Below are 23,554 nucleotides of genomic sequence, written 5' to 3' on the forward strand. Positions count from 1 at the left end.
TTGATGGAACTGCGTTCATGTGATTGGCCTGCGTCTCGCTCCTATCGATGGAACTGCATTTTTGTGATTGGCCTGTGACTCGCTCCCATCGATGGAACTGTATTCTTGTGATTGGCCTGCGACTCGCTCCCATCGATGGAACTGCATTCTTGTGATTGGCCTGCGACTCGCTCCCATCGATGGAACTGCATTCTTGTGATTGGCCTGTGACTCGCTCCCATCGATGGAACTGCATTCTTGTGATTGGCCTGTGACTCGCTCCCATCGATGGAACTGCATTCTTGTGATTGGCCTGTGACTCGCTCCCATCGATGGAACTGTATTCTTGTGATAGCTCTATTTTGGTACTGTACGATTGGGGTGCTCTGCCTCTGCACTTTGATCAGCAAGATGAACGTTGAGCCAAATCTTCTTCTGAAAAATAACCCTTTTAACTCCATTCTGTCTTCTCTAATGGTTGGAAATCCTATCTTACTTTAAGGCAAACAGTAGGTTCTCTCTATCATTTGTAGAGAATATCTTCCTTTGAAGAAAAGACAAAGATCAGGGGCATAAACGCCACCATGCACTTCTGTTTCCATTCACTTAGTCTTTCATAAACGATGTATCTTTAAACCAGCAGTGCTGGATGTGAAGTATTTTCAGTAAGTAGGAAATGTAACCTGCGATTTCCCGATTGTGTTTTTGTATGGCAAAGTTAATTTCATATACAATTATTGATCCCTGTTTAATCACAAAGTAATGAGTAAGTGAGCAGGCTGGATGAGATCAATCTTGCCATCTCAGTGCTGAACACGGGGCGATGGCTTTATCATGGCTGCTTACTCCGCTTTTGTTTTTACAGTAGTCAACAAAGAACCCCCTTTAAACATTTTTTATTTTTAGCACTGAAAAGAAAGTTTGATGCCATGTTTTTAATTGCAGGTCGTGGATTCAATGTTAAAAAAAAATGTGAATGCAGATTTATCTCTAAATATTCATTAAACAGATGTAGTCCATCATGCAGTTTAAACAATAAGGAATTAGGATTTAAAGCTCTGATAAAATGTAATGCCCCATATCAGATTACTTTATTACTGGCAAAATTGATAGCAGATTATTTCCCGGTTGAAACACCCTGTCTCCTATTCAATACCTGGCACCCAATTTCACAACTGGGTCTATTTTAGATATAGCTTAATAGACAGAGCATAGCAAATAACGTAATATATCTACATATTAATCTTCATTATCAACACTGTCTGTATTAACCAGGCAGTCAAGTAAAGGTCTGTTAATCCAAGTTTATAAAAAGGAAAGGCTTGGCCGAAACGAGGAAAATTAATAATTCCGCTGCACATGTGGCTCATAACTTTCAATGCAATCATGCGCTTGAGTGGCAATGCATTTGGTACAAAATTAAACCGTTTACATTTTGCTAATTTGCAACAGCTGGTTGACAGCTGGATAGAGTTTGGCTGCTTATAATGGAACGTTCAGATGGACTGGAGAGGCATGATGGAAAAAAACCCCCCAAAAAAACCTTCAGCTAAATTGTAATAAATTGCTACAGCAGAGCTTAGTTACTCTGGAGATGAACTGCAGTACACCTGCGCCCGCACTGCGTTCCAGTGATCTCATAGCGCATTCCCAGTGGTCCAGGTTATTGGGCTAAACAACCGTTAAACTGCACTCCGCGGTTCATAACAGCAGCAATGGCCAAAAGGAGTGGAGTTATGCTCTGCTGTATTTCAGGGATGTAATGCTGGTACACCCACACAAGTCAAAGGTAATCAATGCATTCCGGCAGCCTGAAGCAAATGTGCCTAATGAAGTTGACAATGCCTTTCCAAACACTGCGTGAAATCAGCTTATTACTAGCTTTTCTTTCGTTAGCCCTTTTTGTCTTTCAAAAACCATATTAATGTTACCTCAACAAAATGTGACGGATGCTTTCTTTTTTTTTGGGGGGGGGTTGCATTATTATGTGTCAAGTGGCAGCAATGTTTCAGCACTTCTGAGTAACAGCATCTTTGATAAAGCAAGAGGTTACAATAAATAAACAATACTTTTTTTTTTTTTTTTTTTTTATGGGCGAAGCGTATCATTTTGAAAGTCCTGTGTCTGTTATAAACATTGAATTTCACTGTTAAACAAAATATACAGCCACTCATAGACTGCATAGATTAATGGGTTTCTAAACTGTTTAACAACTTGGAGTTTAAAGACATGCAGGCAATAACATTTAATCTTCCAAAAAAGTACTATAAAGCACTGCAGGCCAAATAGTTCATTTTCTTAGTGAATATTAGATATCAGTTTTACTGTACAGTACACAGGACACACATTAGGTTATTGAATGCAGCGATATTATAGGATGTGGGTTATTCAGGGTTCCAGCAGTAAACTGTGAGGGATATTGTCAGCCCAGCTATGGTTTCAAGAACAGGGAGCTGGTTCACACAGACCCCCAGGCCCAAATCTTTCCCCCAACCCCCACAGCCTCTGTGCTGCTAGGAAACCTGCTGGTGATCTTTAATTTCCCTTTGCAAATATAAAATTAAAGGAGGAAAAAACTAAAAAAAAGCAATAAGCAAATATTAGTCCGGGCAACAATGGAATTCCAATTCAGCCATTCTCTCACACTCTCTACCTCTGTCTCTCCCTCCCTCTCTCCCCCTCTTTCTTTTTTCCTCTCACACTCCCTCTTTAGCTTGCTTGCTTTCTTTCTTTCATTTTATGGTGTAAACTGTTTTTTCACATTTGCAAAATAAATAAATAAGTGGAAATGTATTTTCGCTGTGACTCTTAGATTGATATTTAAAGCTTTTAATAACAGAAGTGCTCAGACCCTTCTCAGGGAATGAGGTGGTGACCTTTTGCTCCGTGTCTGGAGCTCAGGACAGATTGTGCGCTCTGTGTAGTTTTGTGTGACTGGAGGAGAATAAATATGCCAAATATTACCGGGTGTCAGGGCTAGAGCAAAGAGTTATGGTCTTTGCAGCTGGGGTAATGAGACTGATTCATAGAAGTGGGAGGGCTGGTATTTTTGTCTGTAAATACTTGTTCACTGATATTGTTATTAATACTCTGTTCACTGATATTATTGAAATCTCGGTTCAAAAGTTCACTGATTTTCAATCAGTTTGGTATTGCTGTCAGGTATCTCTGCCCCTCCATTTCGCCACCTGAAAACTTCAAGCGACACTGCTCAGTAGCACCACCTGCTGTATGCAAGAGGTGTGAGAGCAGTTGGAGCAGGCTCCCCTACAACCACTGCTGAACATTGCCTTTGTCTAGGTCAACCAAACAAGGCAGAGTGTTTAAAACACAGGTCCACTCAAAAATACAGGTCTGCTCTTATATTGGCAATAAATACAGTATTGTTCTCCTGTATGTTCAGTGGTACCTTTTATAGACCAGTATTTCATCTGGAAATACGAAATATATATTTGATTTGCTCCGCGCTCTCCGTCTTCCCAGCTGGTGCATTGAGAGTGGGGCTGTGTGTCAGCAGCTCCCCTGAGTCCTGCTCTGTGTGATTGTGTGTGGGCTGCGGGCAAGTCAGGGCAGTGGGGCAGAAAATGAGCCACTTTCCCACTGAATAGCCAAGGGAGGGATGGAGAGAGATATAGATGGATAGATGAATGGGTTGATAGATAGGATGGATCCTCATTGGTTACTCTGTCTGGAGTTCATCTAACTGTGGCCAAATCCCAGCCAAAAAGAAATTTTAATGAACTGGCAGCGTGGCTCGTGGCAGAGTTAGAGAAGCGATGGATTCAATTCAAATGGGTTATTGACTTTATGTCTTTAGAGGCACCAGACCTGTGAATTTACAGAATCATATTTGCAGGTGGTGTCTTAAAAATTAAGCAAAAAGATGAGTAATACATGTTAGACAACAGTTTCTAAAATGGTTTTAAAACTGTTGGAAAAGCACTGAAAAAGCTCCTTGGCACACAATGTTAGCTGGTGATGTCACCCTTGCTTGCACTCAGATATTAGTCATAAGAAGCTTATAAACCATAGTCGGTTTTGGAAAATGAGAATTTGGAGTAAATAAGGTATATTTTATATAGATACATATTTTATATAGATACGTTATTTATTTTGCTCTGGGTAAAGGGTGTCCTTGATATGGTTTATTAAGAACAATCCCATCATAGTCTGTGCTCAGCTGGAGGAATGCTGTCACTTAGGGAAGGATGCCTTTATACAGAGCAACGTAGTGAAGGTCAGAGTCCACTTGACCCCCCAAGGCCACAAGACCGTTGTCTTCATTCGCTTATGACAAACTCCAACTGGTTTCACACCAGGGGCGTATTAGCTATGCCAACCTTGAAACATTAACTTCGCTTTAAAAAAACATCTTCATTGCTTGTATTTGGTCTGCAGTTTTGAGGGTTGTAACTCAGTGGCTGCTGGGGGCAGTCATATTAAAAGGACAAAAAATAGACAAACAGTTCGCAAGGTGACTTTGATCCTCACTTTTTTAACAGACCTGATGATTATGTGATTGAGTAACTCGATTTAATTGCAAAGCAGAACATCTCTCTTTTTTGCATGCGTTAGTGTCTGTGTGTACTTCAGAATATTATCACAGTGCTGATCACAAATGAGAATTAATGAGTGCTGGTTAATCACATAATATATAAGCAATAGTGTACACACAACAGCTCATAATAAGAATGTTATTTTATCTGGGGTCCTGGTATACAGTAGGCTGTTAGCCAGAAAAATTTCATTTTTGTGTCACTTTGATGTTATTTAATTAAATGCTTTCTCTGGATTAGTTAAAAAAAAAAAAAAAAGTGAGCTTGATACTGGTGTGGGCACTGAATGATCCAGGAAAGGTTCCAATGGATATCCTGATAAAAAAGTGAGAACTTCCCTATCTGTCAGAATATTCCAGAAGTACAGGTTTGTCCTAAACTGAGAGTAGAGTAGCCAGAACTGATTTAAACAAGGGAGTCCAGATGCACTATGTTGTTTTCCCTGATGCTTCTACCCATGCTAGAATTTAACTTATATTCTTACACTCTGGACAGTTAATGCTTGATCTGGGATTCAAACCTAGATTTTCTCAAGGATCTAATCAATAGGCTGACTTAAAGAGAGAGAAAAAAAAAAAAACACTAGACTACCTCTGTTTTTTATTTTTATTTTTTGTAGTAGAAGAACTTTTGGAACAAAGTTCCGCCAAGGGTGACGATCTGGACTCTGCTGCTGAAGAAATCTTTGCAACCAAACAAATTTCTAAAGTAGATTTGTAGGGCAGGATTTTTTGGGTTGACTGGTTTGAGTGCCGCTTCTTCAGTGTTTGTATGCAGGACCTTTCTCAGTACATTGGTGCCAAGGCAGGGAAGGGTTTAGACTAACCACAGTGCGCGCTGGGACTTAAGGAAGGTTTCAACATGATTATTTCTGTGAAACAAAGAGGTCTACAAGTGTATGATGGGTCAAATCTACAACACTGTTACTCTGTGGACCTGTGTTTGGAGTTTATGGGTTACGATGCAATGTGGGACTTCAGTATTGTAGCAGTAGGGCTTGGTGGTTGGAACTGAGAGAATGCGTAGCAGTGTGACCTATCAGTTAGAACAAACTGACTTGCAGTCAGTGTGGGATACTGGTTAGTGCTATGGGAAGCACTGTTATGTTTCAAGTATAATTTTAGCTTTATCCAGTACCAAAGGGCTGGGATTAACTGTGCAATTGAACCTACCATCTCCTGGGTTTTTGGCACTTAGCTTTCACTATGCTACAATGCTTACTGGAATTTCATTAAAATCTTCCTCCAAACACACACACACAAACAACAACCATAAAAGTGTTCCTTGTTTGTCTGAAAAGGGAAGTTTGCGTTTCTCGCCCTGGAGAGCTAATGGCTCCAGAGCCTCTGAATGGAACGCAGAGCCTGGTCAGAGGAAAACAGAATTTATGAGCTTTGGGAGAGAAAGCAAATATGAGAGGCAGGTCTATTGTTGCCATCGTCCCAGAAAAGTGACTGCAGCTAACCCCGACACACAATGCCAACTCAGCTGTTACCAACCCCATTGTTCCCCTCTACTCCCAGAGGGCTTAGTCACAGTTACAGCTGGGTACCTTTTGTCTCCTAGCAACCGCCACCTCGGCAACTTCCACGCTTTCTCAACACTTACGTTACAGAATCTTCATTTTCTGACACATCTCTTTTCTCAGTGACTGACACGCCCTCTCAGTAGGGACACATAAATCGTACCCGTAGTGATGATTTCATAGACAGTGCCCCTCATCTTTCAATTCTGTTTTCTTAAGGGGTACATTATTATTATTATTATTATTATTATTATTATTATTGTTAAAGTGTCATTATAGGCACTTAGTAATTGGCAGCTGTAAAAGAATATAAATGTAAGAAATAATGAAACTGATAAACAATATTAGTTTTGTCAACTATATATGTTTATTGGTATATCGTGTGTTGTAGTGTGTTGTAATTGTGTTGAATAGAGTCGCTTCACTCACTGATAGAACTGAGCCCTGGACAATGCATTCACTTTAGTTTTGTAGATTCCAAAACACACCCTTTTAATGATGTCATTTATGACCCCTCCTCACTATACCTGTGTACTTGTGGCAAGTTTCCAAGCCTCACAGACATTCCTTTACATCTGTTATCTCTGAGATTCTCCCATCCCCTCATGCAACCAAACAGCAGAACAGAGAACCCTTCACAAATGCCCATAAATGGTCACATTTTCTCTCCCTCTAGTCAATCCAAGATACCCCACCACAACTCTGTGCTCAATATCTCTGCATTGAAAGTGCCATACATTCCAAATATTCTAACAATATGAATATGGACTATCAACGTTCCTTAAAATAAACATTCTAACAAACACACACAATACTGCAAACAAAGAAAGGGTGTCATGTCTCATAATTGCAACAGCAGCTTCTGCCTCCGGTCGTTTTATAGTTTTTGTATCTTGAAAAGCCTAAATATTGTATTATTGAATTGTATTCTATACCTTGTTAAAACATTAATGGATGAAGCTATCAGTATAATGTATAGTGATGCGTTTGTGTACTTCCCAAGCTACACTCCTATCACAACTTTGGGCCATGGCTTGTATTAAACAAACAAAAAACAAAACAAAAAACATGGTTCTCACTCTATGGACCTAACCCTAGGTGAAATCATATTCCCTGGACTGCAGGCTGAGTCAGATAAATCTCTGTATCTCATTATCAAACATGACGTCGACAGCTTAATTACATCTCTTTTTAGGTTTTCTGCATGATTTATTTTTCCTCATTAGCAAACAAAGCAAAACATTTGTTAAAAGGATGTGAGCATTTCTACATTGCTGGGCTCAGAAAGGTGATCTTGCTTAACACTGTGTTCATTTGCTGTCAGTTGAGTGAAAGTGCTTGTTTTGTTGTTTTGTTTCGTTTCCTGCCTGTCATTTGTTGGTTGGGGGAGTTTGAGGCCTGTCCACACAGTCCCACAGAGACCCTGGCCTGGAGCTGCCTCTGCGTGGCTGTCAAATCCGTACAGGAAAGCTGTTGGTATGGGAAGCAGTAAGACGCTCCATGTAAAATTTATGCTGGATTTACATTTGTTCTGAATGACAGCTTTAATTATTCATTGCAGCTCTCGGTAATGAAAAGGCACTGACCTCCAGTTTAAATGCATATTCTGTACCCAAAACAAACAAACAACAAATTGTGCTGTGCGTTAGCACTGCAGTAATTCGAGGTGAGAGTGTCTCCAGTTTAGTAGACTGTGCTAGTCTGCACAGACACCCACACTCAGATTCTGCATACCTACAAACACACACAGGGCAGGGAGCACATACACCCACAGATAGACAAACATTCATTGGCTCATATGCATTAAAAAAAAAAATAAAAGTATAAATCCTCTTGTAATAATTAGAGAGTGTGATTATTGATTTTTTGCTTGAAGCCGAGGCATGTCTCAGAAGTGTTACCATTGTTTATTTTTTGATGACTAATTCATTTTTAACCCCTCCTGGAGATTTGTATCCCCTGCATGGGACTATAGTGAAGGCTGGAGGCTGTCTGTCTTTCTGTATGTCAAGCTTACACTTTTACAGGTGCAGTTTCTACATTGAATACCATTGTGAGCTCTAATTTTGTGGAATAGTTTTAGTTTATTGGCTTCCTCTTGAAATATCTGCTTGTATTTGCTGGTACTAGTCCTGCCAGTTTGGCTTAACATTTCATCTCTTAATTAATGTAATGAAAGATGATATCTGGGCATGAAAATCAAAAAGTGTGTGGACTTAAAGTTTGAAGTGCTACCTTTTCTTTCTATTTTGTATGTTCTGTGTGTCTTTGTTATAAATCTCACTGCAGTTTACTAATACCCCTGCTAGTGTACACAGAATTTCAACACTTTTCTGTTTGTGTGCCTGCTTGCATGTTAAATGTACTTTAGTGCTTATATTACCTCCAAAGATTCTGTTTGCTACAGTGAGCTGAATACAAAGCTGTTGCAGATTCCCCCTGAATTATTTTAACTGAGAAATTATAAGTGGGACTGGCAGGGCTGTCTCTCTAAAGCAGGGGCTTGAATTCTAGGATTGATGCAGGGCTCAGGCTGGCTGATATCTTTATTGTTTGAAGTCTTTATTTATACCCTGATCCCTTCTCCACATTCTCTGCAGCCAGTGAGGATCACAGTGCCTGTCTGCAGATACTTCTCCAGCACCATTCATCACCACTGAGTGACAGACACTCTCACTATTTATACCAGCGGGGAAGGGATCGGGGAGAGGAGGAAAGAGTGGTAGGCATGGGACAAAAACAAAGGAGGAAGAGAGAGGGAGAGTGCGAGTAGGCAGGCTACAGTCCGTGGGATGAGAAGAGAAGAGTGGGGAGGCTGCATGGAGGGGCACATCAGGTGTAGGACTGAGAGCTGTAAAAAACAAGAGCAGCAGATAAGAAAATACCAGTTCAAAAAGGGAAACAGAGGGGAGAGAAAGTGAGACAGTGGGAGAGAGACAAATGCATGTCATGGGTCTGTTTTTATTGTCATGCAAAGCAAAGCCCTGTAATTGGGATTAGCGTAAGGCATTAAAGAGCTGTGCTTAGCCCAGGATCAGACACTAGAACACGCAGAGCCAATAAAGAGATTTCACCCTTTCCAGATATGGGTTTTTTTTTTTCCCTTGTTGCATTGATGAGGCTGAATTGTAACTGAGACCTCTCTCCAGCGAAAGCACCAAACAGTTCCCTTTAATTTAAACATATTTCACTTCACTGAGAGTCAGACACCCCCTTTCTTCATTTACAAAACTACTTCAAGAGCTCAATAGGGAAACCTGTCTCCTTTCCAGAGTGTGTGGTAGGGTGTCATTAAAACCATTAGAGTCTGGGGCAATAGACTCCAGTTCACACTGTCTAGTCTCCCAGCTCTAACCACTAAGCCATGCTACCCTCCCAGTCCCTAAGCTCTAACCACTAGACCATGCTACCCTCCCAGTCAAGCTCCAACCACTAGTCTCTGATTCCTGCAGGTCTTTTCACTTGGCCGCACTACTTACCTATCCGTCATAACAATAGCGTTACCCCTTTAAACTACAATCGAAGCAACACTTTCATAGTGTTTTTGTTTTCTGCCTCTTGTCCCCTTCACCTATACCACAGACTCCCCTCCCCCAAAGGGGAATTTCTATTTGTATATTTGCAGCACCTCTATAAAAATAGTTGTGTGCCTCATTCACCACCTCTATATATCACTGTGAACTCCCAGGATAGCAGGGAAGTGATTGAGGGCGTCAGGAGGGTGTGTGAGCGGCAGTCTGGCCTTCCCCCAGAGAGGCTGACAAAGCTGGTCATTTTGTTAGAGAAAAGATTTCTCTGCAGGATAATATCACAGCTGATCTGCAGCCTCTCAGATCGGGGGAAAAAAAAAAAACCCATTTAAAAGTTCCCTGCCCTGGGAGTGATGTTGAAAGTCTGGATGTAAAGATAAACTGACTAGATTAACCTACACAACATGTGATCCATACACTGTTATTACACGCCACCTTTGCAGTCATTGAGGGATTACTTAAGGAACATTTAGTTGTGGCTGACAAAACGTCCTCCGCCTACAGTGTTGAAAGACGTACCTTCTGGGGAAGGTATTCTAAAACATAAAGGCACAGGCTTTGCACCTATTAGCAGGAAAGGCAAACGTTGATCTGTATGCACTCCGTGCAAAGGAGGTACAGCCCAAGTGCTGGTTCTTAAAATGGGTAATGAAGCATGCCATACAATACTTTCACTACTACTGCTAATAAGAAATAATAATAATTCAGACACTAAACCTAAATGTGATTTGTATCACTGTTGTATGAACTGGGAGGTAATAACTTTGGCAATACTGGTACTAGTCCCACCAACAAAGCACAATCAAATTGATTTGAACTGACAGAGATTAGAGAATGTGTTGAAGAATTGGAGAGAGGGATAAAGAAACAGATTTCGAAAGAGGGTCTGTAACTGGGAGAAAGAGAGATCAGAGCTAGGTAGAGGAAGTAAGGAAGAGCAAGAGAGGGATTAGTGAGTAAGCGAAAGAGTGTGAAGGGTGGGTTGGTGTTGCTGATATACAGACAAAACAGTGTTTGCTTATAGAGATGTTGCCAGGTCCTTTAGATGTTGTTTAAGGGGAGATGTGAGGGGCCAGGAATGCACACTTGAGTCTCGGTGAACTGAACCTCTTCCCTGTCTCCCCCTGCATTGAAATGGCTTGCATTCCTGCCCCAGACAATTAGACAGTCAGCATTCCCAATCCATGCAAAAAATAAACAACCAAGCTGAGACACACATGCAGAAGGAACAGCATCCACAGTGGGATGAGGGCTTTAGGAAAGAAAAGGGATTGTTTCACTTTAACCCTCTCCTTCCTTCCTGACTGCCCAAATCAGAAGTGATTGTTGTATTTATTTGGTATAACTGAAACTGAAACCACCAATCACTTGACCTTTAGTTTCAGTGGAGCAGGATGGTACAGCATGTTAAGTGGAGACTGGAAAGGGACTGTCCAACAGAGAGCTGCTTTATAGTGTAAAAATAGTACTGGGTTTTTTTTATGAGGGAGTGGCTTTTATGACCTTAGGGACTGCACTTTTAAGGACCACCATCCTTTTTGTGTGACTCGGTTTGAGTTAGACAATGGGACTTAACAGGTTAATGTTTTGGAAACGCGTAGAAAATGCTGCCTCTGCTTTTGCCATCCCTTCAGGGCACAAAATGAGATGATTCGTCTTAACGAGCCTTTTCCTAGTGGTTTTATGTTAAATAAATAAATGGGTTGGATTCTGTTGGATAAGGAAGGTATAAACACTGTTGAATTAAAATACATCTGTGTGGGCTGGACAGAAGCAATGGGTCCAGCAGTTAATATGGCACCCCAGAGATTATATAACATTTATATAAAGTTAAAGGCAGTGCAATTGTGTTCAATAGCAACCGATAACCTGTCTGTATATTTTATCATTTGAATAGCAATGGTAGAAACAGTGGAGCAATGTTCTTTCCTGTAAAGTGCAGCTTAACTACATTTAATTTACAGCTAAACTGGAACCCAACCACGAAACCATCCTTGCATTGCACATCTGATGTGGAAAATGTAGTGGCACTAGTCAGTGCAGACTGTGAAACTCCTGCGAAGTGTAGTGTACTGTAAAAAATAATACCATGCAGCTATTTATTGCATACCTCTTTTGACTTTGAAGCAGGGGGTTAAGTAACACACAAGGCGCTGTGCAGTACTGCTGAGACGGGGCTCTGAGGAAAGTCTCCAGACCGCACAGGCTATTCTCCCCAGGGCACCCATTTATCTGCTGTTATTACTGGCAGGGATTCAAATCCCCTGCAGGTCATGAGCACACCTCTCCCAATCAAACTGTGACAGCAGCACCCTTCCACAGTAGCTTGGGTTTGAGTCAGCCTCTATGACACACTCCCTCCTCATTTCTCCCTTCCTTTACTGACAACTTTCAACCGATAATGATAGAATTTGCTCTTTCTCCTCAGATTTCTGGCTATTGTCCTACCGTACAAAAATGTCACATTCCTATCCAGCTTGCTCAATCCTCATCTACAGCAGAAAGACTCTAGGATAACAAATTAAATAGTTTGTGTCCTTTACTGAAAAAAAGGAAAAGTTGGGCATAAATAAAGCTATTAGGTTAGTTTACTGTTCTGCAGTTTTGAGTGGAGTTCTCTTTACCAGTCCTGTCTATGAGAAGGTGTCTTATTCTCTTATCCCCTCTGCCCCTCTATCTCGTCCTATCTCTCTGTCTCTCATAGCTATTGCATCTGTGCTGCTTCACACGGAATATCAAAAGGATTCCAACAGAACACCTTGTAATTACTAATCATTGGAACTGTCGTTTTCACCCTAGTTTGTCTCCAGGGCAAGCAAACCTATTTCTTATCTACAGGCTAATCAGAGAAGTGAGTGTTCTAGTGTCCTTTAGTTTTAATTGCAAAATGCTACTGATAAAGATCACCTTTTCTTTAAAAGGGTGTGGCCAAATGATTGCTGTCAATTAGAAAACAGAACACCCCTCTTTCTTTAGATCTGATGAACTGTGAAGTGTGCTCTAGCAGTTTGAGGCAATGCAGACTGCAGAGTAGAGCTCAGGGTCGAAGAGTCTTAATATGAGTTTACTCAGAGCATATTGGTAGCCAGTAGACATTGTAATTGTCCTGCAGAGTCTTTCTCCTAAATGATTTTACTTGTATTACAACCTGGTACAAATATGCTACAATTTTGCTAAGGATAATTTAAAAATCTTTCTTAAAACATAAACTTTATTTATTTATTTTTTGGATCCTTCCTGTTAGTTTTGTATTTCTAAATGTTGTACTTGCCTTTTAAGAAGACAGTCTACCCCTCCCCAATCACAGACACTAAACCTGGCTCTGTGATGTTACTGTTTTGTGAATAGACAAAGAAGCAGGTAAGGGCTTCAGTCCCCAGGGCTATCAACCTTTCAGAGTTCTAACAGTGGACTCTTGCTATCCTTAGGCTTTCAAACTGCTCACCTTTTCCCAGGCTTTGCAGATTTCTCAGCTAGCCTTGCCTGTCTGCCCAGTGGATAGACAGACAGGGGCTGCTGGGCTGTGAATCTTCACACCTCATTTCAGCATTGCACTCGTCTCCAAAAGCAGCTCCGTGCACAGAAGCACCAGCTCGCAATCTCCCTCTGCTGTCAATGCCTAATCTGTCACGGGCCAGAGCGTTATTGAGCTGTGAGCTGCCGTGTGTGTGTGTATGTGTGTGTGTGTGGGTGGGGGGAGTGACAGGGAGGAGGGTAGTGCACATCAGTTCAGTTTGCTATCCTGTTAACAGCTTTCCACACCCCATTAGACTTCTTAATGAGCCCATAATGGTTTAATTACATGCTACTGATTAAGTGGGATGGCAGCAGTGGCCACAGTGATGAATGTCTTTAATTAAAGGAGTGTCCCTCTGAAATGAAACCGCTGATCATGTGGGCGTTCTCTGTCCAGCCTCAGTGAATATAAAGCGATTTTCTGTATATGTGAAAGGATGTGTGCATGTAATCTAAATCCATTTCTGTTTAAATCCGGTCCAGTCACAAGCATTTTGTCTCTGGTTATAGCTTTGCAACATGAGTGAGTTTTACATGGTCTAGATCTGCACTTCCAGGCCTTGACCAGCACTTAATACTTTTATTAGACCTGTTAACCCTATAATACAATGAAACTATGTCATAGGAATACCTACTGTGAAAAAATGTGTTTCAAGCTTTCATGTTGATAAAAATGTGTAGGACAGTTTAATGCATGCTTTACTGGCTAAACATTGAACATTTTGCCACAGTTAGGTTTGTTATACAGTAGTAGGAAAAGGGCCCTCCTCCCTAGATCTCTGACCCCACCCCCTTCTCAAGCATTATTGCAGTTACAAGCAGTTTACAAGGTGCTGATTGCTGTGTGTGATTTATGAGCTGAGGGCTGAATGCCAGAGCATGCTGGCCCACTGAAGGGGAGAGAGTCCAATACATCCTCTCCTGCATGGATCTGGACAGTGTCATCTCCCAGAGACAAACCCAACTCTTCTGCGATTTTGGAAACATCTTGTCCTCTGTAATGAGTGATTAAACAACCCAGGAGACTGACTGCACTGGGATAGGTCTTCATGCCAGAAACCTGCAAGAGCCAGACCTTAAACTTTGTGCACCTGTGTGTGTACTGGTGTGAGTGTAACCTTTGTTAGTTTCTGTGAATGTGTGTGGGAATGTGTGTTTGTTAGGACCCAAATCAAAATACAACCAATCAGAAGCACCCTTGTCAGCATAGAGATTTCGACTGGGGTTACTCATAAAGATGTATATGACTTTTTTTTTTTTTTTTCAACCTACCAGCCACATACTTGGTTTTATGCTGATTTATAATCTCAGATAATTCCACTTAATGCCTTAAATGTAGTATCTGATATAAAGTTTTATCTCCACATATGCCTGACTTGGCAGATGAAGCTTTCTATCTATGGAGCTGTTATATTCTACAAAGAAATTACACTTCAATAATAATATCATCCAAGGGACCCTGTGGATATCTTGTCTAGATAATAAACGGCTAGGTCTACATAGAGTAAACTTTCACATTAAGTGTAGTAGTTCTTACAGCTGTCTTTAATTTCACATGCTATAGATGGGCCACAATGGTTTCTTGAAGGCAGTTCCAAATGCTTCCCCTGTTTATGCTGCTGTGGCTGGCTAAACCTGTCCCCGGGGCAACCTGAGCGGTGTAGGTTTGACTTGCTGTGAAGCAGGCAGTATTCCCTCTGATTCACACTGTGTGAGGAATGTGACACAGCAGCAGCACAGGGGCCACAGACAATGCGTTGTGAGTTTGGCAAGCTTCCTCTACATTTACCAGCTCTGGATTTGCAATTGGCTGGTTGGGTTTAAGGGTTCAATGCCCTTGACCTTTGTAGCTGGAGCAGAAATAATAACACTGCCTGCATATTGATTTGTGTCCAATTTAGCGCTTTGATTCTGCCGCTGATTCAAATAACATTTTAGAATATGTAAAACGTTGTGTCTGTTTTGGGATGTAGATTGATTTTGGTTCTGTTGAGCTTTGTGTATGTATGTATGCATGTATATATGCATGCGTGTTGCAGTTTATTTAATAAAAGAAAGTTAGTGGCTCCCTTCCAGGTAGGTGTGTCCTGTAGTGCCATGTAGAAACTCAAAGCAGAATTGGTTACTTCCTCCCAGAGCTCTCCAAGCGGAGAGACACCAGACTCCCTGTAACATAAGCCTTATAATTAAAGGTGCTGAGCCCATATATTGATGAGTGCTTGGGTACCACAGAGATACAGAAGGCAAAGTTTAAGGTCTCTTTCAACACAAAACACTTAACACCAAAGCCACAATCCCACCGTCGTCAAGACAACCCAACATTTTCAAAAGGGAATTCTTCACAGGATTCACAGCATTCCTGAAGGACAGTATGGAATTTGTTCTGTTCTGCGGAATACCTCCCTATCCAGGTGCAGTTTGCCTCTTTTGCCTATTTTGAAATGGTGAGAATGATAGCATAGACCTGCCAAGGTCAGCCACAAAAACCTGTATAGAAAGTCAAAGCTGAGTTGTGAACTATGTCTATGTCTTGCTTGGCACCCCTAGAAATAACTGTTAGACACTCAGGGTGGAGTTAACCACCTGGTCCTGCTGGGCGCCTCCTAGCCCTACAAGTTTATAAAAAACCAAACCAGTTGAGTCCCGTAGATCTCCTGCTGTATGAGCCCTGAAGGTAATCCGCTTGCAGCACTGAGACACTCATACATGTAAAACCCATTTTGCTGGAGGAAACATTTTTGGGATCAATGCTGCCTGTTTAAGTGTTTAACGACTGTCCCGGCACGAGAGAGAAGCTGGCAGGACTGTTTGTGTTTTTCACCTCGTGGACAACAGTTCTTCTATAAACAATGGGAAATGACATGGACAAACAAACAAAAGAGTAGACATATGACTTGAAATATTGTAATTATTTGTAAAGCTTGCAGTCATTTTATTTTCAGGTTGCTTCATGATGATGAAGCAAAAATCTACAGTGACACTGCCCTCCAACAAGTAACAGGACAGCATCAGACTGCCAAATTATTAACAACACATATACACTGCCCTCCAACAAGTAACAGGACAACATCAGACTGCCAAATTATTAAGAACACAGGGTGACTAATGTAAGCTGATTACTTGAATACTACCAGAAGGCTCTATATTATAGAGTGACATAGAGGATTCTGCATGACCAAGTCCAGAATAGCTCGTTTTCTTTTAGTTTGGCTGAATATAAAGCCCCATTAGGATCTAAATATAAAGTGGAGACAGATTTGGCAAGCTGTTGTACATCTTGGCTACTGTTTACCTGCTGTGTTCATGTGGATGCAAACAGATGTCTTCAAATCCATGCAGTTGTGGGGGTTTCAGTTTGGTACATGACACGCCACCAAGAACAGAAACTGAATGTGAACTAAAAGTTATTTTCAGATGGTGGCTGAGACCTTACAAAACTGAAAACAACACTTAAAGAAAATACCGAAGCCATTACTAATCTATGTATTTTACATTTTGCTTCATTTAGCTGATTATATTGATAGTAGTCCTTTTTTTTGACAGGGTTTAGGTTTATCGGTTATTTTTAGAAGGAGATAATTTCACAGGGAGGCAACACAGATTTAAAAAATGTTCCAGGAGCCTAATGGCACATTACAACATTTCAATAGTTATTTGTTTTTTTTAGAAGGTAACGCATTTAAATCATCAGAAGTATTAATAGAGCAATAAAGATACAACTGACTAACAGTTTAAAAAACAAAATTAAAAAAAAAGATTCATTTCTGTCCCATCCTGCAATACAGTCTTTTTTTGTTGTGTAAATGTACCCTGTACTGGCAGTTGAGCCTGGAGATTTGCCAAACCCCTTCTGCAATAGGCTACTGGGGAGTTCTGTACTTGAGTGGAAGATGTTTAGTAAGATAACGATAAGACATAATTTGGAGTTGATTACAAACACTCCCCTAAATGGAGAAATTTATCCGACTGTAATCTCCACCTGACGCTTCCCAGACCCCCCCTCCTGCCCCCTGGCTTTGGGAGGACCTGTGTTTTAAAGAACCTGAACAAGGTTGTTGAAGGGAAGCCTGGTGCAAGTCCAGAGGATGATTCAGAATGCAGGGCTCTGACTGTTTAGCTGTGTGTCACATGGCTTGACACAGTTTTCACATGGCCACACGTGAAATTATTCAAAACACATGGTTTATTATTAGGGTTTAACAAAACTGATTGAAAATACACAAATAAACTGTAGGAATCCTATATCCCACAACGTACTGCTGCCTGGGTTTTATTTGTTCTGCCTCCCAGATGTAGGGTAATGTATTTAGCTGCCTCAGAGATAATGATCTCTGTCCAGTGTACAGTAATAACAGGTCCTAGCTTTGTTAGGTATTTCACATACATATAGCTAGGTAACAACTATGGCAAGCTGACAGGAAACAACACAAAGGCGTCTGTATTGTTCATTTGAATTTATGCTCTGTTAGATTTGTATTTTGCTTTTTATAATTGTACGCAAATTAATATGAGAACTTCTTAATGGAACACAGCTCTAGCATCCGATTCTGCAAGTGTTTCTAGAGCTCATTAAGGAGCAGGGTGACAGTGATGAAGAGCTGAGAATGGAGTGTTTGAGTGTTTTAACACTAATTAATATGCAGGAAGACCCAGAGGACTTGAGTGTATAACTGAACCCTAACCCTCTTCATTTCTATGACACTTAATGTACAATAACTACTAAGCTATTGGCTGACAGACCACATTTGAAATAATGAAGTTCTGTCTGATTGAATTTTATGGATGCCCTTAAAGAAAAGTAATAGTCTACCAGTGCTAAGTGACGGCAGGTTAAAAAGTGCTTTAGGCTTCATCGTGGCTCTGGAAGTGAACACAAATGCAGGCCAGCCAAGAATAGACGTACTAGTAAAACTTCAGCAAGCACTGGAGAAATTCTACCAGTGGAACTTGAGCAATTAGTTGTCGGCAGGCTCTTTAGTTGGAGATTTTGGCTGTGCAATTTAATGCTGTCTGCTGTTGTTTTCCAGAACGTGGATCTGATAATCTATTCAATTTGCATCCCATGTGATTTATCTGTGTCTGCTTGACGTTTTTCAAATGATTTACCAGACCAATTAGTTCTAGCAGCCCTGTTAAATAAATAAAGATACATAAATGTTTGTTGGGGGAAGGACGTATTGGTATTTGTCAGCGTGTGTGTGTGTGTGTGTGTGTGATAGAGAGAGGAGTGGGAGCTTGGCACGGCCTGCACTGTACTTACCATGAGGTTGAATGAAAGGCTATAGGGAAGTCCTTCTATGGCAGCTTTCATAATAAATGAATCAGTTAAAATAACAATACTAAAAAAAAAAGATTCAAACCCGATAAGTAATGGTTCTTTTATTAGAAGAGGGTTAACCTTGGCAGAAGCAGCAGAACCTCACACACGCTCTAGAAACAAGAAAGTGAAAATGTTAAATAAAAAAAAAAAATTGAAACTGGGTCATTAGGGAATGGAGAGTTTCTGTACCCTGAATGGAGAGTGGCACAGTCCCCACCACCCTCCCTGGTCAGAGACACAATTAGCCCCCTGCTGCGCCAAACCCTAATCCACTCAAACCCACACAGCCAGGGGAGGTGTCCTAGAGCTGTAAACCACAGCCAATCGCTTTAAAGCGTGCTAAAGGGATTAGAGGGAGGCTTAAACTGCTGATTTCAATCATTCTGTAATTTCAGCAGGGACCACTTCAAACACAGCTCTCCCCCAGCACACAGTAGCGTGAACAGAGTTTTGGTGAAAGGAACTGGTCAGTTTGTTTAGAGAGCCCTGTGTCCGACACCAGGGGCCACCCTGCTGGGAGGGAGTGAAGACCGTTCTGTTATGAGTTTGGCCCTCTTAACCCCCAGATCCTGGAGTCTCTATGATTTCAATGGAGCGCAGGGAAATGAAAACCCAAGGCAGTGAAAGAGTTGGGCATCAAGTGGATGGGCCACTGGGGGACGGGGGGCTGGCGTCTTCATTACTTGCCACATCTGATTGTATTCCAATTTTTGAGCTACCTTACCTTGTGAATGATTCAAGCGAATGAGCTTTGTGAAGTGACATTGAAAACACAATTCATGTAAACACCATAAATAATCATGGAATTGTCAAAAGGAATTCTAATATATCACTACCTATAGTTTGTGCAACTGTAATAAATAGTAACGTTTTACTGTATTGAGCAATACAAGTACTATACTAATGCACTGCATTACCATACTTGCTGCTGTGTCTGATTTTACATACTGAGTTATTACTGTCTCTAAGAAACATGAATAAATGACTGGTCCTTTTTCATGCTCAGTCTCATTTCCCTGCCTCTCTACTGTGCTCTGATGTTGTTCCCATTCTCTCTGGATCTCTCTGGGGGCCGGGGGGATTGAGCCTGCTCCACATAGGAAGCAATGAGCTCACTCTTCAGGGCCTGAACAAAAGCTGCCACTAATTAAACCACTGGCCAGGGATTCCTGCCTCTCTCACACTCTCTCCCTCCCTTTCTCTCTCTCTCTCTCTCTCTCTCTCTCTCTCTCTCTCTCTCTCTCTGCACACAAGTCCCAATCAATGGCTATTGTGTGGGTCTCTAAATGAGACTGACCCTTCACTTCTTAGGGGACCCCTTTACCAGGCGAGAGGTTAATATTAATGTAACAGCAGTGGAAGTTAGCCATATAATAAAATACTGTAGTATTGTATACTAATAGCTAAAACACTATCGTTTATTGTACTGTGTGAAATACTATGATATGCTATATGCTATTTTTGACTTTACTATATAATACTACAGTACAGTATTTTATAATAGTTAAGTCTAACTGCACATTTGGAATGTGTTACACTGCAGCAGTGTGAAGTGTCGGTTTACAATGAAGGCATAGCACAGCTATAAAACTGTGTTAAGTAGCCGGAACTGGTTATCCATGGCAGGCTTAGTTAAGTTTAATGAATGCCAAACCTTGTGTACCTCAGCAAAACAGACATTAAAACATTCTATTAAAAAAGTGAGAGTTACAAGTTTTTGAATAAGCTTTTCAAATATAGGTGAGTAAGCACATTGCTGGCTGTTAACATTCCCAGGCAGGTAAATAGAAATCACTGAGAGAGCCAGGGGAAGATTATCAGAGTGTCTTTCGGGGTTCAGACACGGGCAACCATCAGTCCTACCTCAACAAACACTATAGGTAAACTCCTCAGTTACCATGAATCATTGATGAGCGCAGCCAGGATGAATTATTGAAGCTCTAATGACTTAACCTGCTTTCTCTGCAGTGACCTGAGCGAGAACTTTATCCAGGCCATCCCCAGGAAGGGGTTCCGTGGAGCCACTGATATAAAGAACCTGTGAGTACACCCAGCGCTGGAACAACGCTGCCTGGGCCCTCCCTCAACACACACTGTGACACCGCCTCCCAAACCAAGCTTTCCACTCCAGCAAAACTCTCAGCTATACAAGGGCTGTCTATACAGAGAGCACATTCTGATGCTGTAGCACTCCAAACTCTGCTTCTTAAGTAAATGTACCTTGCTCTAAAATGCTCTTCTACCATAGCAATATAAGGCCTCTATCGTTACATATACCGGTAATGCTACCATCCAAGGCTCTCTGTTTGTACTTACATTGCCCTGATGTTAAGCCTTTATTACACACAGGCAATTTGTTTTTATGGTATTCTTTCCCTTTTACCACAGTTTTTATTTGTATTTACATTCACTTATAGTGGGATTTTTTGTACTGCAATTTGAACTTTTAAGTCTGTGCCATCAGTTTAAATCCTAGGTAGGAATTCATAAAATAAATAAGTTGAGTAATATGAGTTTCATCAGACCAAAAGATTGTAAGCTTCATTATGCACCACAACTTCATATTGCACAATTATAGTACCAGGGCTTTTTCAAATCTCCCACAATGAATGACACAGAGTATAACCCTAAGCTTGTCTGTCTCCTCTATGAATCAAACAGGCAGCTGGACAAGAACCAGATCACCTGCATTGAGGATGGAGCCTTCCGGGCGATGAGAGGGCTGGAGGTCCTGTAAGTAGAGCTGCAGTGTCCTGAATCCACTTTCCTATTTCCCACCCCCAGCCAGCACTCCCCACTGCAGACTTCCATTTGCAATAAGCTACTGTTATTGCACAGAGCCCACCACAAGGGGGCACAACAGTGCATCAACAAACAGGAAGTAACCTGCGCCTTTGAGTTTAGGCTGCAATCCTGCTTTTTTGGTGCTTTTATAGGGGCTAGCTATAGCTGGAGTAGACTAACAGGGGGACATACACATATATTACAGTAGCTAACAGTGCCATGCTGCCAGTGGCACACATTCTGGTTGCAAGACATGTATTAAACTTAGTCTAAAACTGAACCTTTGATGATTTTGAAATACAGGCTATGGTACCCATTGTTTGTCAGTACTCTGGGTGTAAGACAAAACCAATACAATGGACAATTTTGAGTTAAAGGGGTGTGGGGGGGATGTTCAAAGCGCACTAGTGCCATTGCAGTGAACTCTGGAGTTAAAGTTTTTCAAGCAGAAGGAAGCCAAGACAAGAGAGAGGCTGGGATGGCATGGAGGCTGTGGGGACTGCCTAGTCTCATGAAAGCCTGAAGCAGATTTGCAGTAGCTGCTGGAATCCTTTTGATTGGGTGCCGGTTTTTAAACAGTCCAGTTATCCACAAATGACATTTCTTCTATCTGTGTGTTGTCCTCCAGGACCCTGAATAACAACAACATCAGCAGCATTCCCATCTCCAGCTTCAACCACATGCCCAAGCTCCGAACCTTGTGAGTAATGCACCCAATTCACAGGCTTTACAATGCAAAATAATAAAGCAACATTGTACAGCAAGTCAGTTTCAGAGTATATAAAGTGTGAAATACATCTGGTGGTTCTGCTTTCAATACTGTGTCAATTTAACTACCACTCCTCTTTGCAAAAGTTTAAACAGGCAGCACATGCTTTTGTTTGTGGTTAATACAAACACAAATAATACAAACAGCTGCTGCTCTGCAAAACTGTTAGATTCATTGAGTGGAGCATCTCCAGAACATCTACAAGTCATGAAAAAAACTTTTTTAAAAACAATAAGTAATTCTAAAAGAAGTAGCCCAGTAGAATTAGTGTTGCCCCTTTTCAGGGGAGTCTCGGTGCCCCATTGTCACACACAGTGTGCAACTGAAAACCAGATGAAAGTGATACATTCACATATCCTCCAAATGCAAACTGACACTCCGGATCAGTGTTGGTGCTGAGCCAGTGGCCACACAGTTACCACTTCCTTCCTTTACTTTGGGGAAAACATGGAATGATGGAGCCAATTCCATGAAAACATGCTTTGGTTTATAGTTTTATAATATACTGTACTATAATATAATATAGCAAAAATGCAGTACATTATTATAATTCAAGTACTACAGTGCTGCAGTTATTAACTGTAATATTTGTGTGCAGGAACTATAATTATTGCAGTGTTACCACACTTTTGACATTTTTGCCTTGGGATCTGATGATTTGACAGAAATCTGGAAGTATGATTTCGTCAAATAAGAATTACCAGTAATAGTTTTGTAAATAAAAACCAGACAGTGGATGTTGTTATTTATTTTGATAAGCTCAAACAAGTTAAGGCAGAATTCAATTTATGTGCGCAAATGTTTTTTTTTGTTGTTGTTTTTTTTTATTTTTTGTTTTTTAAAAAAACAATTTTTGTTTTTTCTTGTTACCAATAGCGATATTACACTTTCACAGTAACTACAGGTCACATCTAACCCATGCCAATAAGATGTATAAATGCTTTTCTTTGATATATCAGTTAAGGCCATAGGCCACAATACAAATTAGGTCTGCCTGTAGGCCATTTCTAGCTGCTTAGAGCTTTTCCATTGTGTTGCCATGGTACTTAGTTATAAATCCAGGTTAGTAATTCTCTGAAGTGCCAGTCATTCTAAAATCATACATGTATGTGAATGGTGATATGATGCTTTTCAACCTGCCTGCCTTCCCAGCCGCCTGCACTCCAACAACCTGCATTGTGACTGCCACCTGGCCTGGCTTTCCCAGTGGCTGAGGCAGAGACCCACCATTGGGCTGTTTACCCAGTGCAGCGGCCCAACACAACTGCGTGGTCTCAATGTGGCCGAGGTCCAGAAACAGGAGTTCGCCTGCCCAGGTAAGCACTTTAAACACACTTGGTGCTGTCCCTTCACACCAGTGCAAACTGTGCTGTTTTTTTTGCTAAAGTAAAAATAAAATTAGCAATATTTAAAAACTAACAAACAAAGATATTACACTTTGCAATTTGGAGTAAAGACATCTGGTCCATCGGTTTACTTTTCTAAAGAGTCTGCAAATGACAAGGTACAGCTATAATTCTCTTCTCCCAGTCCCCGCACAATCATTAAAGATATTTAAAGACATGCTCCTGAACG

At 41.1% G+C, this 23,554-nt stretch overlaps 1 protein-coding gene across 1 annotated transcript in view; it reads left to right on the top strand.

Annotated features, from left to right (window-relative positions):
• Positions 1-23,554, top strand: part of LOC121325872 (slit homolog 1 protein-like) — a 76,091-nt gene that overhangs the window by 23,329 nt on the left and 29,208 nt on the right. Inside the window, exons 4-7 of the mRNA XM_041268957.1 lie at positions 20,395-20,466; positions 21,088-21,159; positions 21,839-21,910; positions 23,132-23,295. Of these exons, the coding sequence (XP_041124891.1) occupies positions 20,395-20,466; positions 21,088-21,159; positions 21,839-21,910; positions 23,132-23,295 (380 nt within the window). The remainder of the gene's footprint in view (positions 1-20,394; positions 20,467-21,087; positions 21,160-21,838; positions 21,911-23,131; positions 23,296-23,554) is intronic.

The sequence above is a fragment of the Polyodon spathula genome, chromosome 13, assembly GCF_017654505.1.
Source record: "Polyodon spathula isolate WHYD16114869_AA chromosome 13, ASM1765450v1, whole genome shotgun sequence".
Classification (NCBI taxonomy): Eukaryota; Metazoa; Chordata; class Actinopteri; order Acipenseriformes; family Polyodontidae; genus Polyodon; species Polyodon spathula.